Source organism: Myotis daubentonii, chromosome 18, assembly GCF_963259705.1.
Source record: "Myotis daubentonii chromosome 18, mMyoDau2.1, whole genome shotgun sequence".
Classification (NCBI taxonomy): Eukaryota; Metazoa; Chordata; class Mammalia; order Chiroptera; family Vespertilionidae; genus Myotis; species Myotis daubentonii.
The window spans coordinates 14,421,160-14,435,431 of NC_081857.1; the positions used below are offsets into that span (position 1 = coordinate 14,421,160).

General features: G+C 49.9%; 1 protein-coding gene across 1 annotated transcript; it reads right to left on the minus strand.

The window, feature by feature from the left end:
* Positions 1-8,869: 8,869 nt before the first annotated feature.
* On the minus strand, positions 8,870-12,124 carry RD3 (RD3 regulator of GUCY2D). The gene is made up of 2 exons (XM_059673491.1): positions 11,738-12,124; positions 8,870-9,812 (listed from the first exon to the last, which is right to left on the minus strand). The coding sequence occupies exons 1-2, from the start codon at positions 12,031-12,033 to the stop codon at positions 9,518-9,520; spliced, it is 591 nt and encodes a 196-aa protein (XP_059529474.1). The 5' UTR covers positions 12,034-12,124; the 3' UTR covers positions 8,870-9,517.
* Positions 12,125-14,272: the final 2,148 nt, after the last annotated feature.

Here is a 14,272-nt window from a genome sequence, read left to right on the forward strand (position 1 = left end):
AGGCTGAGGTCCCAGGAAGCTGATGAAGCATAAGCGTCAGGGCCCTGCCAAGGCCAGCGAGGGTCCGAGGGTCCTTAGCACTGTGCTTACATGGTCTTGCGTGTTTGTTGCACCAGGTGCAGGGCTGGAGGTCTTCCTGCAATATAGAGCCAGAGAGTAGATTATGAAAAATGTCCAATAATTAGATATGTGAAACGGTTAGCAGATGATTAGTTTTCATCAATATCTATCAAAATAAAGATTCTGTCCACAACTTGATACACTTGATCATGGAGCCTATAGAGTCGCAAAGGCACCGTGCTTGTTTGTTTATGGGAATCAACCAGAATAGAATTAATCTGAATTCTGCTTTATGTAGGGCACAGACTTACAGCCGTGCTACAGCTCATGTACCTGTGGATGAGGACATATTTATTTTGCATCCTTTCATTTAAAAATAATTTTGATCAACCGTGAAAGAGGAAAAGCTGAATTATCTTTCAGTTCTCTATGTATAAAAAAAGATACAAAATCATTACAAAGACATTTACACTCCCCTCCCCCCAAATAAAAAAAAAAGCAATATAGAGATATGTCAGTTAATAAAACTAGAATGTTGTTTTTCTGAATTTTGAAATATTGGTGCTAATTGTCAAGCTATAAAATTTGTAATTTGTGATTTGTTATTCTAAATAAATATTCACATATGTAGTACCTAATTTTGTATTCTTTTTCTTAGTGGGCTGTCCAAATTGCCTATGCTTTAAGTCCCATAAAACCTAGTTTGCCCTGGCCAGTGGTTAAACATCTGCCAGCACACAGAAGGGTCTTGGATTCAATTCCCTGTCAAGGGCACGTGCCTGAGTTACCAATCAATGTGTGTCTCTCACATTGATGTTTCTCTTTCCCTCCCTTCTACTCTCTCTAAAAACAAAAACAGAAGCCTAGCTCTGTCCCTGCTCCATGTACAGTGGAGAAGCTAAATTACATTGCTTTGAGAAGCTTTTATGGGCCAAGCCTGAAGTAGCCTTTCACACATTCTGAAACTACAATCAATGGGTCCCGGCTGCCTGTCACTACTTGAGCCAATTAAGCAGAGAGGGTTGAATCATATATGAGTGTTTATTCCAATAATGCCGACAGGATGGGAGAGCAGCAGGTCATCCATAAAAATCTGCTCTCCAGCCCCCCATAAGCCAGTTGCTTATATTGAGTAGGACAAAGATTGCATGGGGAAGTAGGCAAAAGGTATAAAAATGGGTATAATGGTTATAGATTACATGCAGTTTGGGCTGGATACCCATCTGGGACTCCATTTGGACAACAAGGTGGTTCATCTTTCCATGATAATAGGCAGTTCTCAGATGAGAACAGACCATATTCCAAAGTTGACTCCCAGGTCCAAGGTTGACTCCCAGGTGGTGATGGTGGTGTGTGGGAGGGGATGAAGGGCGGGGGGGATGCTTACAACTCCCAGCCAGATTAGAACGTGCTTTCTTTCATCAGAACAAAACAATCACTGTTAACAGAGCATGATTAATATTTCTTACAACTAATAGCTAATCTCCGATATTCTATTTCTGTCCCTAACACTCTTGGGAAAGCCTGCCTCCTCCAGGAAGCCTTCCAGAGTGATTCAGAGAAGAGCTGAAAGCTCAGCTTTGTGTTCTCTGTCTGAAACACTTAGAGATAACCATACCCCTGCCCATCCCCTTTATGGTGACTACACACAGAGGCACTCAGTAAATATTTGATGAATGAATGAATGAATGAAAGCATGAATTGCTAAGAAGTGTACTGATCACTTACTATGTGTCAGGCATATCTTGGGAAATACCAACTGAAATCAAGCCCTGGCCTCACAGAACTTACGATGTAATGTATGATACAGATCGATACATACATGCCCCTGTGTTCACTCATAGCTTCACTCTGCCCCTGACCTGTGTAAGTTGCAAGTTGGTGTCCATATGCATCCATCTGATGGTACATTTGTAAAGTACCTACTGTGTGCCCAGAAGGTGGAGACCTAGAGATCAAAGACTTGGTTCCTGCACTTAAAGATTTCACAAACTATTGGAGACAGCGGAATGGCTGGGAGTGGGGACAGGGTGAACAGAAAACCACGCACATTTACATCACTGTGATGAGGATTTGGAGGGCCATTCTGAGAGCAGAAAAAGATCTGGCACTAAGAAGCAGTGCAGCTGGTGGGAAGAACCCTAGCTTTCAAGTTCAGCCTGGCCACTTGCTCGTAACCCGAGGCAAAACATATTGCATCTCACCTCATGGTCAAGAGCAGGTGAGATCATTGCAGGTGAAAGCACTTTTAAACTGCAAAGGACCATTCAAATATTAATAAAGGAATTTTTTTTCTTTTCCTGTGTTGTCCCAGCCCATCTTGTCCGCCACAGACAGAAAGGGATCGGACTTTTTTTTTTTCTTGCATCTGTAGTGAAAATTAGAGGAATTTTCTCGATGACAAAGCCATTTCTGTCCATATCAATCCTGATGAGCAGGCTTCTTTGGGTAAAAGTTGTATTTCTCCCATCCCTTTTGCACTTTGGAGCAGTTTCTTTGCCTAGTGCAGTGATGGCGAACCTATCACACGCGTGTCAGAGGTGACACGCGAACTCATTTTTTTGGTTGATTTTTCTTTGTTAAATGGCATTTAAATATATAAAATAAATATCAAAAATATACATCTTTGTTTTACTATGGTTGCAAATATCAAAAAATTTCTATATGTGACACGGGACCATAGTTAAGTTAGTGTTTTTCAAAATGCTGACACGCCGAGCTCAAAAGGTTTGCTATCACTGGCCTAGTGGCTCAATTTCTTTTCTACTAAGGAGAGGCTAACCCCAACAGTATCTCCTCTGCCCTGTGTTCTGGGGCCTGGACACTTAATGAGAGCCGAGCAGAGAGACCCACAGCCCCAAGGGTCTCTCTAAGCCAGTGATTCTCAACCTTCTGGCCCTTTAAATCAGGGGTCTTCAAACTTCTTAAACGGGGCCAGTTCACTGTCCCTCAGACCGTTGGAGGGCCGGACTATAGTTTAAAAAAAAACTATGAACAAATTCCTATGCACACTGCACATATCTTATTTTGAAGTAAAAAAAACAAAACGGGAACAAATACAATATTTGTATTTGCATGTGGCCCGTGGGCCGTAGTTTGAGGACCCCTGCTTTAAATACAGTTCCTCATGTTGTGACCCAACCATAAAATTATTTTCGTTGCTACTTCATAACTGTAATGTTGCTACTGTTATGAATCGTAATGTAAATATCTGATATGCAGGATGGTCTTAGGCGACCCTGTGAAAGGGTCGTTCGTCCGCCAAAGGGGTCGCGGCCCACAGGTTGAGAACCGCTGCTAAGCTATTCGCCTCAGGACTCAGGTCCTAGTGGGAGGAACAGCTTGTTCCTGGAACGGAATTGTGCCGCACCAAGTCCTAGCTGGGAGGGGAGACTGGGCTGGAGAACCACCAGGTTTGACCACAGGCTTTGGGAATGCTGCCTTTGTTCCTAACCGGAATGCAATGCACTCCCATGTGCTAGAAAATGCTGCGGTCTCTGTTGGCTTGTGAATGCCCTTCTCGGCAATATAAAACTCTTGGGCATGTTGAGGAACTTGAAAACATTATCTTCCCCTTGACTATGACAAAGTTATGATCTGTAGTCAGTAATTTTACTTTTAGGCGAGCCCCCTACTCAATATAGGGTGCTAGCTTAATACTGCTGTAGGCTGTGGGAAGGGCACTCGGTGTCTGACCCGTGGGGTCAGACCGGACCTGGGTTCAGCAGCCTCAGGTTCTGGCTAGGAAAGAAGAATCCAGAGCAAGACCCAAACTGTAAGAGCACATTCACTTGGTAACTTACAGAGGTAGAAGTAGTAATTCCTAGAAGAAACGGGCTGAGGAAACAAGTTATAGAGGCAAAGGAAGGAGCTTGGGAGGGAGGAAGCTGACGGAGGGGAGGGGAAGGGGGGGTGGGAAAGGGAAGGTGGGCGTGCTCCCTGGAGGGAGAGTGCATTGGGCCCTCCATCCTAAGGGTTGAAGGGTGGAGGTTTTAGGGGAGCTCCCAGGGAAAGATCTTACTAGAATATCCAGCAGTTTTCCAGGTGAGCCCTTTTAGGGTTGTGGTCTCCACTGAATGGCCGGCACCAGGGCAGGGGTCATTATTCAATGCAGCTGGTCCTGACCTCAGCCGTGGCTGGTTTTGCTCCTTAACTGGGCCTGGAGCTGAAATACAACTGAGGCCTCGCTATTATATCCAGGGAGGGAAGGTCAGGGGTCCAAACCTCATGCCCAGCCATCTGCTTGGGGAGGAAAAGTCACCCTGGGGGTGAAGTCCCTCCCTACAAGTGATTGTCCATTATTAGGCACCTGGGGTTTGCTGGCCTTCTGTACCTGGTCCATCATCCTTGCTCTGCTCATGTCTGCCTAACTGCTTGTATCAATACAATATGTAATAATATTCACAAAAAAGAAACAGCTCCCAATTTCCCCACTTAACAAATGATGCAAGGTGTTAAATTAATTTAAAATAACTGTAAAAATGATTTGCTGATGAATAAAATTTGAAATAACATATCATGTTTTGTTGGAAAGCCATGTGAATATATTATCACAGACTGACATGTCACTACGTGTTGAATGATAGCATAAAAAAAATACATACACGTTTTTCATTAGCCACTCTTAGAATTCTTGAGATTTCCCCCAAGTTTTTTTAATATAAATTTTAGTGTTTTGTTTCTAAATGGCAGGAAAAGAGAAGGCTTTAGCTGGTTATTTGCAAGCATGTTTGAGAAAATAAAACACATGGAGGTGGAGGGTATTTTAGTCAAATTAGATGTATTGTCACTATCAATTTTTAACATTACTTCAAGGTATTAAAGAATCTTGGTTGCAGACCTAGCCGGTTTGGCGCAATGGGTAGAGCGTTGGCCCATGGACTGAAGGGTTCCTAGTTCGATTCCAGTCAAGGGGATGTACCTCGGTTACAGGCTCAATCCCCGGCTCTGGTCCGGGCACGTGCAACCAATCGATGTCTCTCTCTCTCTCTCTCACATGGATGTTTCTCTCTTTCTCTCTCTCCCCCCCCCCCCCCCGCCTTCCACTCTCTCTAAATATCAATAGGAAAAAAATATCCTCAGATGAGGATTAACAACAGCAACAAAAAAGAATCTTGGTTGCTGTTGAAAGAATTTTAATCAAATGAACACAACAAGGATCTGAGTGAGTAATTTACAGAGGAAGCCACTAACTCCTGCATATTTTTTAAAAATATTTTTTAATATATTTTATTGATCTTTCACAGAGAGGAAGGGAGAGGGATAGAGAGTTAGAAACATCGATCAGCTGACTCCTGTACACTCCCTACTGGGGATATGCCCCCAACCAAGGTACATGCCCTTGACCGGAATCGAACCTGGGACCCTTCAGTCCATAGGCCGACGCTCTATGTGCTGAGCCAAACCAGTTAGGGCAACTTCCTGCATATTAATACTAATGTTTCATAAGCACTCTAAGTTTAAACAACACTTCATTGTGGAATTAAATTAACACAGTATGATCAAAAGTAAAACAGATCACAACTTTGTCAATGTGTGGATTGATTAGATTCTTATTCAAAGAAATAAACTGCAGCCCTGGCTGGGTGGCTCAATTGGTTGGAGCATCGTCCTGTACACCAAAAGGTTGCGGGTTCAATTCCTGGTCAGGGCACATACCTGAGGGTGCAATCGATGTTTCTCACCTCTCTCTCTCTCTCTCTCTCTCTCTCTCTCTCTCTCTCTCTCTCTCTTCTCTCTCTCTCTCTCTCTCTCTCTCTCTCTCTCTCTCTCTCTCTCTCTCTCTCTCTCTCTCGTCAGTGGGCATATCCTCAGGTGAGCATTAAAAAACAAATTGCAAATCATTTGTTGGGAATAGAGAAATCTGAATATGGACTGGGAATTAGATGATATTTAAGAAATCACTGTTAATTTTGTTGGGAGTAATGATATTGTAGTGACACAGGTAAATTTCCTTATTCCTTTGTGGTGCATACTAAAGGATTCAGGGGTGCAGTGTCATGCTGTCTGGGATTTATTTGAAAGTACTTCGTAAAAAAGAAAGCAAATATGGTAAAATGTTAATAACTATTAAACCCTAGTGATGGGAATATGAGCGCTCCTTACACTTTCCCTCTATTTTGCTGTTTGAAATGTTCACAACAAAAACCCAAAGTGAAATAAAATGTAACCGCTGAGTGGCCCAACCCCACTGGCTCCCTCTAGTGGCCAGTGGTGGGGAGTTGCATGCAAACAGATAATCCTGGAAGTCTGAGCATCCCCAACCCCAACCCTTCAACAGCCCACAGCTGCCATCACACACTCACTAGGAGCCTCTCCATCTGTTTTGTTCTTTTATATGTTTCAGAGTTTTTAAACTAGAAGTTGAGGCAGACCTCATCACTCCCTTTAACAACCTGAATTTCACAGATTTGATTCCCGATTGGGATTCGCCGCAGCAGGACAGCCTGAGGCTGGTGGGTTCCGTCTGTTTTACTGAGGTGGACGGGGAAGGCTTCATGGATGGTCAGTCACCTCAACTTAAAAAGCAACACAACACTGAGGGCTTCGGGTCTCCCTTTCCTCTGGGGAGAATAGGCGCATGTGGAGCGGGGGTGGGGGGGCGGGGGAAGAAACATTAGACATTCTCTTAACTGCCCTCCTCTGGACCCGCACCGGTGGGCCCTGACACTCCATTTCCTCCTGCTCGCCCACATCCAGGGCACCCAGAAAGGTCCAGGCTGGTAGATCCTCTTCTAATTCTCTTCCACAACTTCTGCCCCTACCAACTGAGTAATCTGCTTACCTCGGTTCTCTTCTGTTTTTTCCAAAGCTTGTTTGGACCAGTTCTTACTGTTATAATGAAAGACGCACAACCCAGTGCAACTTACGTGTAGCATTCCCATCAGACGACCCACACGTGTCTTACACACACACACACACACGCAAGTGAACACAGCTGGGACCTACATTAAAAATTGGGCAGTTAAATGAGCCATAGTTTGACTTAAAATAGCTAAGATGTTTAAGATGTATATTTTCATTGAAGTCATTCTTAACTTTTACCGAGTATGTGAACGAGAAAATCAACTCCATCTTGACAGTGTTTGGTGAGAGGTTTTTCACCATCCCATGATTCTCTGACCAGATTTGAGTGAAAATAAGTTTTTTTCCACTGAGCTTTGTGAGGGAATATGTGGATTTTTCCCTGCTGACTTATCTTCCCCTGGCATTTTATTTACATTGAGATTCACCTGCACAGGGCCCTTGTGGTCCGGAGCTGCCTCTTGCTTCAACAGTGTTTGGATGGAACAGCCCCAGGGACGCCCCTTCTCCCAGCCTCTGGCCACCCCCCAGCCTCTTATCCAGTCACCACCTCCAGCACCACCCCTGGGACCAGCCAACACACCGGGTTTTTTCTACCTTAACCCCTTAACCCAAACAACCACGAGCTCCCAAATTCATCAGAATTTTTCCACCCAGGTGGAGGCTGCCGTCCACCGCCCGGCCCCCCACCCCCTGCCGCTGCGGGCGCCCACACCTACCTCTCTCTGGGCGAGATGGCGGAGAAGCTGGAGGGCACTGAGCTGTCTGGGAAAGTTGCGAACCCAGCGCGGTGGCCGCACTCTCCCCCAGGACGCGCTGAGGCCTCCCCAGATGAGTGGGCAGAACTCGGGGCGCCAGGGAGGCCGCCCCGGCCTTGGGGAGGAACCTGACCAGGCCCCGGTGGACCTGCAGGCCCTGGTTCTGCCCCCGGGACGCTCAGCTCTGATTCCTGCAGAGCCGCTTCCGGATGAGGAGGGGGAGCTCATCAGGAAGATGGGCCCCACCTGGCTCCCTCCGCAGGCTGCGCCCCAGGCCAGGCGGGTGAGTGGCTCTAGGAAAGGCTCCCCCTCCAGCACCACTAGGAGCCTGGGGAGCCCCGAGGTCTTTGGGGGGCCCCTCTGCCTCCCCTGGTGCCTGAGCCTCTCCCCGAAACCCCAGCCATTCCTTTAACTGCCCTGAAGCCCTCTCCCGGGCAGTGGACCAAATGGAACAATAAAGCTTTTTTGCAGCAAAAGAAAAGACTCACATTTTCTCTCTCTCTTTTTTTTTTAAGAAATCTTTCATTTATTTATTTTTGTTGTTGTTAATCCTCACCAGAGGCTATTTTTCCATTCATTTTTAGGAAGAGTGGAAGGGACGGGAGAGAGAGAGAGAGAGAGAGAGAGAGAGAGAGAGAGAGAGAGAGAGAGAGAGAGAAATTGGTTCCTGCGCGCGCGCGCACACACACACACACACACACAGCCCCGAGTGTGTGGGGACTCACTATGGGTGATCCCCACACTGGAGACCCGCATGCCCATCATCAAGCTCTGACCGTAGGGAGGCTCTCCTGCAGCATTTCAGGTGCCTCGAGGTCACTGAGGGGCGTGGGCTCTGGGGGAGGCCGAAGGGCAGGCGTGGCCAGGCTCAGAAGGGGCCCTGGTGTCAGAGACCCGGACTCTCTATTGTTTTTGTGATGAATCACGATGCTTTAATTATGTTCAATTTGTAACAATGAAAATACATCCTCCACATCAGATATTTACATGACGATTCATAACAGTAGCAAGGTTACAGTTATGAAGTAGCAACGAAAATAATTTTATGGTTGGGGGTCACCACAACATGAGGAACTGTATTAAAGGGTCGCGGCATTAGGAAGGCTGAGAACCACTGCTCTAGGAGGAGCTGCTGGGGACTGGCCACCTCCCAGGAGATGACACCCTGGGGTGGGGTGACGGCAGCCGACCTCTGCCCCAGCTCTTTTCTTGGAGAGCAGCTTAGCCCCCCAGGCCAAGGCCAAGGTAAGACAGAAGCCAGACCACAGGCAGGTGCAGACATAGTCCTCGGACCTGTCCCATCATAGCCCAGGACTCAAGGACTCAGGGACAGAGACTGTGTACAGGGACATCCTCACCACCTGCAGGGATCCGTTTAAGGTGGAAGAGGCGTGGCCTTCTCTGAGCCCCGGTGTCCTCACTCAGAAGTCAGGAGAGTGGACCCGGTGACCTCTGTGGCCGCTTCCCGCTCTGCTCGCCCACGAGGCTGGGACCCACCTGCAGTGGCGGACCCGCCAGTCACCAGCAGAGAATGGACACCACCCAGCAGGCCCCGCGTCGTTACCCAGGGAGATGGGGTGAAGGGACAACCCTGGAGTCGGGGTGAGGACTCAGGTCTTGGCAAAAAGTCAGGGCAATTCTTCCTCTTCCGGCCAGAAGCCGAAGGTGGGGCCCTGGTCTGTCTGCCAAGACCCAGGGGACTGAGGGGGCCCAGCAGCAGCTCCAAGCCCTGACCCTGGGAGGGCTGGGTGGGCAAGGGGCTTGCTCCATCTGACAGGGGTGCCTTGGGATGGGGCCGCCCGTGGCCGCGTGGCAGGAGGTTCCAGGACCTGGGATGGTCACAAGCCGTTCACACCCTCCCACAGGTAGCTTTGCCCCCGGGCAGGAGCAGGGGGTCAGTCCTCCTGGGGCGCCCTGAACTCGGGCATGCTCCAGGTCCGGGGTGGGGGCCGTGCATCCCGCTCCACGTCCTCCGAGATGGTGGGGATGTCGCTGGCGAAGGGAGCGATGCGCGCCCGGGTCTTGAAGGTGGCCAGCGCCAGGCCGCGGGGCCGCAGGCTCCACTGCCGGGTCAGCCTGCGGGCCTCCTCCTCCTGCTTCGTCCTCTCCAGCACCTCCCGCAGCACCGAGAGAAAGAGCCGAGACACCTCCCGCACCTCAGGCTCCTGCTCCGCCAGCAGCTGCCGGAACCTGCAGGGAGGGGCGGTCACCTGGTGGTGGCACCTGGCCTCAGGGGCTTCCGTGTGCACCCCCAAGGTCAAATCCCAAGTCCCTCACCTCCTTGTTGCCCCAGCCCATCCCTAGTTCGAATCCCAGCTCTGCCACTTGTGGCCTCCATGAGCCTCAGCTTCCACGTCTGTAAAGTGGGGTCACAGCCACCTCTTTGTGGTGTAATGAGCTAACATGGAAAACCCTGGCACCGGCCCTGGTTATCCACATCGGTGTGGAGCAGGGAGCCCACTGCTTTCACCTCCCAGGATATGAGGCTTTCCGGCTCACCCCCTCCCTCCATTCTCCACTCTCCGCCCACTGGCCGGAGCGGTCTCTCTGAAGTGTGTGTCCAGTTCGGCCACTGCCCTGAGGTTTTCCTCCCGCCGTTCCCATGGCTGTTTGCCCATACACACTGGGTCCCCCGCTCTGTTCCCGTCTGTGCTCCAGCCGGAGTCTCACAGGTGCCCCCAGCCCCAGGTTCTCTGGCTCCTGCTGGTTCCTCTGCCTAAAGGGTCTCTGCTGGGTCTCAAGAATGAATGGTAGTTACATGTCATTTACTACATGGGTTCTTCCACCATATGAGTCAGGACTGCTCCAAGCTCTCAGCAGGGACGGGAGGCAGCCAATGTGACAGGACCATCACCATAGGTATGTCCCCAGGCTCCTGTCATGTATGAGGTGTGCTTTGCCAGGTTAGATTCCCTCATCAGCACCAGCCCCCCAAGACTGACCCCTGCCCCTGTCCCCAGGGTGCTCCTGGAAATAGATACATTCGGGGGAGGGGGCCCCCATGGTACAGAAAAGTGGAGAGGGTAAGATTCTCAGCCCGGAGGAAGAAGTGGGAGTTACAAAGACAACAAAATCCAGAGGCATGTAGACAGAACTGGAGAAGAGTTTTTAAGGGGCATTTCAGAGAAAAAGGCGTACAATAGATACACTCGTTAAAGATGGGTGAGAGAAGCCCGGCCAGTACGGCTCAGTGGTTGAGCGTTGACCTATGAACCAGGAGGTCATGGTTCGATTCCCAGTCAGGGCACATGCCCAGGTTGCAGGCTCGATCCCAGTGTGGAGCGTGCAGGAAGCAGCCGATCAATGATTCTCTCTCATCATTGATGTTTCTCTCTCTCCCTTTCCCTTCCTCTCTGAAACCAGTAAGAAAAATAATATTAAAAAAAAAAAAAACATGGGTGAGAGGAGATTCTGGGGATCTAAAGGGGGATTTTAAGATGTTTTATGTGGATCTGTATCTCTTTACTAGTATTTGAGAAATGCAGATAAAGAAACCGAGTTACTTTTGAAATTGGACTAATGCTTCTTTGACTTCAACAGGAATCCATCTGATGCTGGACTATGTAGGTCATGGTTTTGTTAAGGTTACACTTATATTCAGGAATATTGTTGTACCCAAGCTCTTAATGTTCTGTGCCCTAGGGCTCTGCAACCCCTTACACACACACACACACACACACACACACACACACACACACACACACACACCCCTTAGGCACACTAGTTTGAAATAGGATAACTGTTATTTGGGAAAACCTCTGTAAGAAGGTAGAGTGGAAGATGAACTAATGGAGAAGGACCCAGCTTGGTAAAATCCAGAATAATGACCACCAGGACAGGGAGATCAGAAAGTTAAAGGCCTGGGGTTCTCTCCTATCAAAACTCATGAGCCTGGACCCAGGAGCCACCCTGCCTCCCTCTGAGCCCCTAGCACGGCCTGATAGTCCAGGGCCTCTTCCAGGTTCCTCCTCCTGCCTTGCTCCTTCTAACAGACGATGGGTCATCCAGGCCCCCTGGTCCCAGTCCTGGTAACCCCAGGCCCTGCCACTGCAGCCACACTCCCTGGAGCGAGCCTGCAGCCCAACAGCTGGGCCCCGTGCCAGGGCCAGGGTTACCTGAGGATGGCGGGCCCACAGTAGGACGGGGGGATCTTGGCGCAGACATCCTCTAGTTGCAGCCGCTCACCAGGGCTGAGGTCGTAGGTGGCCCGGGGCGGGCTGGCCAGCCAGCTGTAGTCCACTCCGGTGCAGATCTTCCTGCCCGCACTGCTGCGCTCCCGTTGCTGCCTCTCGGCCTCGCGCATCTGCCCCGCCAGCTCCATCATGAGTGTCTCCAGCACCATCTCAGCTGGGCTCCGGGACGACAGCCGGGGCAGGGCCTCGTTCCACCGGAGCCACGGGATGAGGGACATGGCCCCCTGGCCCTGCTGAGACAGGGCAGAGTGCCTGTGTCTTCCTTGGGCCCCTCTGCCGGTTAGGGTGGGAAGAGCAAGGAGGAGGGAGGAGAGCTTGGACCCGGGTAAGAAGATCTGCTCCCCTCACAGCTGGGTGGCCTCGAGTAAGTCGCTTAACCCCTCTGAGCAATCATTTCTAATTCTGTAAGACAAGATGGGGCTGTTGTGAGAACCAGTTGTGAATAAACTTGGCATGTTCTAAGCATCCCATAAAAGTGAGATACATCCATGGTTATAGCAATCCCTAAAACATCCAGATGATTGAGCCCAGAGAAACTGCCTCCTGAATCCCTGCTGATGCCAAACAAAGAAGGAAACCTACTGTGGATGGTGAGCACAATCTTATCCCTATGACTGAAGGGCAAAAATTCACACACACAATACAGATGCTTACATACTATGTCAACCCAACAGGAAAATACCCTAAGTTTCTAAATGTCCCAGCCTGTGGCTGAAGGGCGCTTAGAATAGTATGGGCTTGACATCATCCTGCAAAAGACACAACTTACCTTCCATTCATTTATTCATTTACCCCTCATTCGTTCATTCATTCATTCATTCATTTGGGAGCACTAATCCAGCACCGTGTGCACATCTGTGCAGGACCACAAGTGGGAAAGCCTGTCAGGGGCCCTGCTCTCCAGTGACGCAGGGAGTGATGAGTAAGAACCATCGCATCAGTGGAAAGAAGTCAATGTGGCTGGTGAAGCACAGAGTGGGTACTGTGGGGGGAGGGAAGGAGTGACTCCAGATGATGAAAGGGACCACAGAAGGCTTTGTGGATGGGAGGGGTGAAGGGTGAGTGCGGCTTCAGACACATGGACTGAGGGAGAAGGTACCCAGGTGGAGGGCCCCAACCTGGTCTGCAAGGAGCATCAGATGTAAAGGCAGGGCCCTAACCCTGTGGTCGGCAAACTGCGGCTCGCGAGACACGTGCGGCTCTTTGGCACCTTGAGTGTGGCTCTTCCTAAGCCTTAGGAGTACCCTAATCAAGTTAGTAACAATGTACCTACCTATATAGTTTAAGTTTAAAAAATTTGGCTCTCAAGAGAAATTTCAATCGTTGTACTGTTGATATTTGGCTCTGTTGACTAATGAGCTTGCCGACCACTGCCCTAACCCATGAGCATATTCCCACAGTCCTGCTCAATATGGGTTTGGTGACTGACTGACTGACTGACTAGGTGAATGAATGAATGAATGAATGGGTGAATGGGTGGATGAGCTGCCCTGTCAGGCATGCCCCGCTGCCTGTCAGGGTTTGTGCCTGACAGCACTGAAGGTAAGTGCCACTCCTGGACTAAAATCTGAGTGGATCTCCGAGGTGCCCCAGCTCCCTTTTCTGTGCCTTTTCCCCTCCAGGGGGCTCCCCTTTCTCTGAACCATTAGTCCTCTTCCTGCCCAGACTCCCCTGGTGTGGAGTAAAGAGATTCCATGAGCTCAGTCTCCACAGCTTGGCCATGAGGCCTGTGTCACCTCCTGAGGACACACAGGCTTTAGGCAGCCCTCCCACGTCTCTGCACCCACAATGCTCAGCCCACAGGCATGAATTGTTCATGCTGGAGAATCAGGCACACCTGGGAACATGATTACGGGGTAGAAGTCGCCTTCTAGAGTGGCACAAATCAAATTGTCTCCTTACCCATGGAGACTTCAACAGCCAGTTCCCTTAGCAATTATCAAAATTAGGAAATCTAAAAACCGTTCCCCTCCACGCAGCCTGAGCCTGTCACCCGAGGGGGCCTCGATTCCACCCGGAGTCCTCCCTGGGAGGCAGGAGGGAAAGACCGACCGGCAGACCCTCCTCTTGGGGTCCAGGCAGTTAGGGCCTCCTCTGCTCAGTCCTTAGCCACGCCGTGTGTTCAGAATACCGAGGCTGGGCAGGAGCATGGGGAAGGGGGCGATGGGGTGGGCCGTGGGCCGTCCTGAGCACCAGGGGCCTCTGCCGAAGGTCAGGGGATTTGATCGCTTCAGGCAGAGGGAGGCCTTGTATGACATACTACCCTTCCTGGAGCGCCTGCGTTTTAAAGTACATGGGTCAGCCAGAGTATGGAAGCAGGAACAGGCTGCTGAACCTCAGAGGGAAGGCAAGGGAGGGTGGGTGGGAAGAGGTCAACCAATGAACTCGTATGCATGTATGCATCACCTGTGGACACAGGCCGTGGGGTGGTGAGGGCCTGGCGGTGAGGGGAGGGGG

Coding starts and splice junctions, on each gene's coding strand:
- RD3 (XM_059673491.1), bottom strand. CDS start 12,033: ATGTCCCTCATCCCGTGGCTCCGGTGGAACGAGGCCCTGCCCCGGCTG. Junction 9,813..11,737: donor TGTGGGCCCGCCATCCTCAG/GTAACCCTGGCC, acceptor CCCTCCCTGCAG/GTTCCGGCAGCTGCTGGCGG.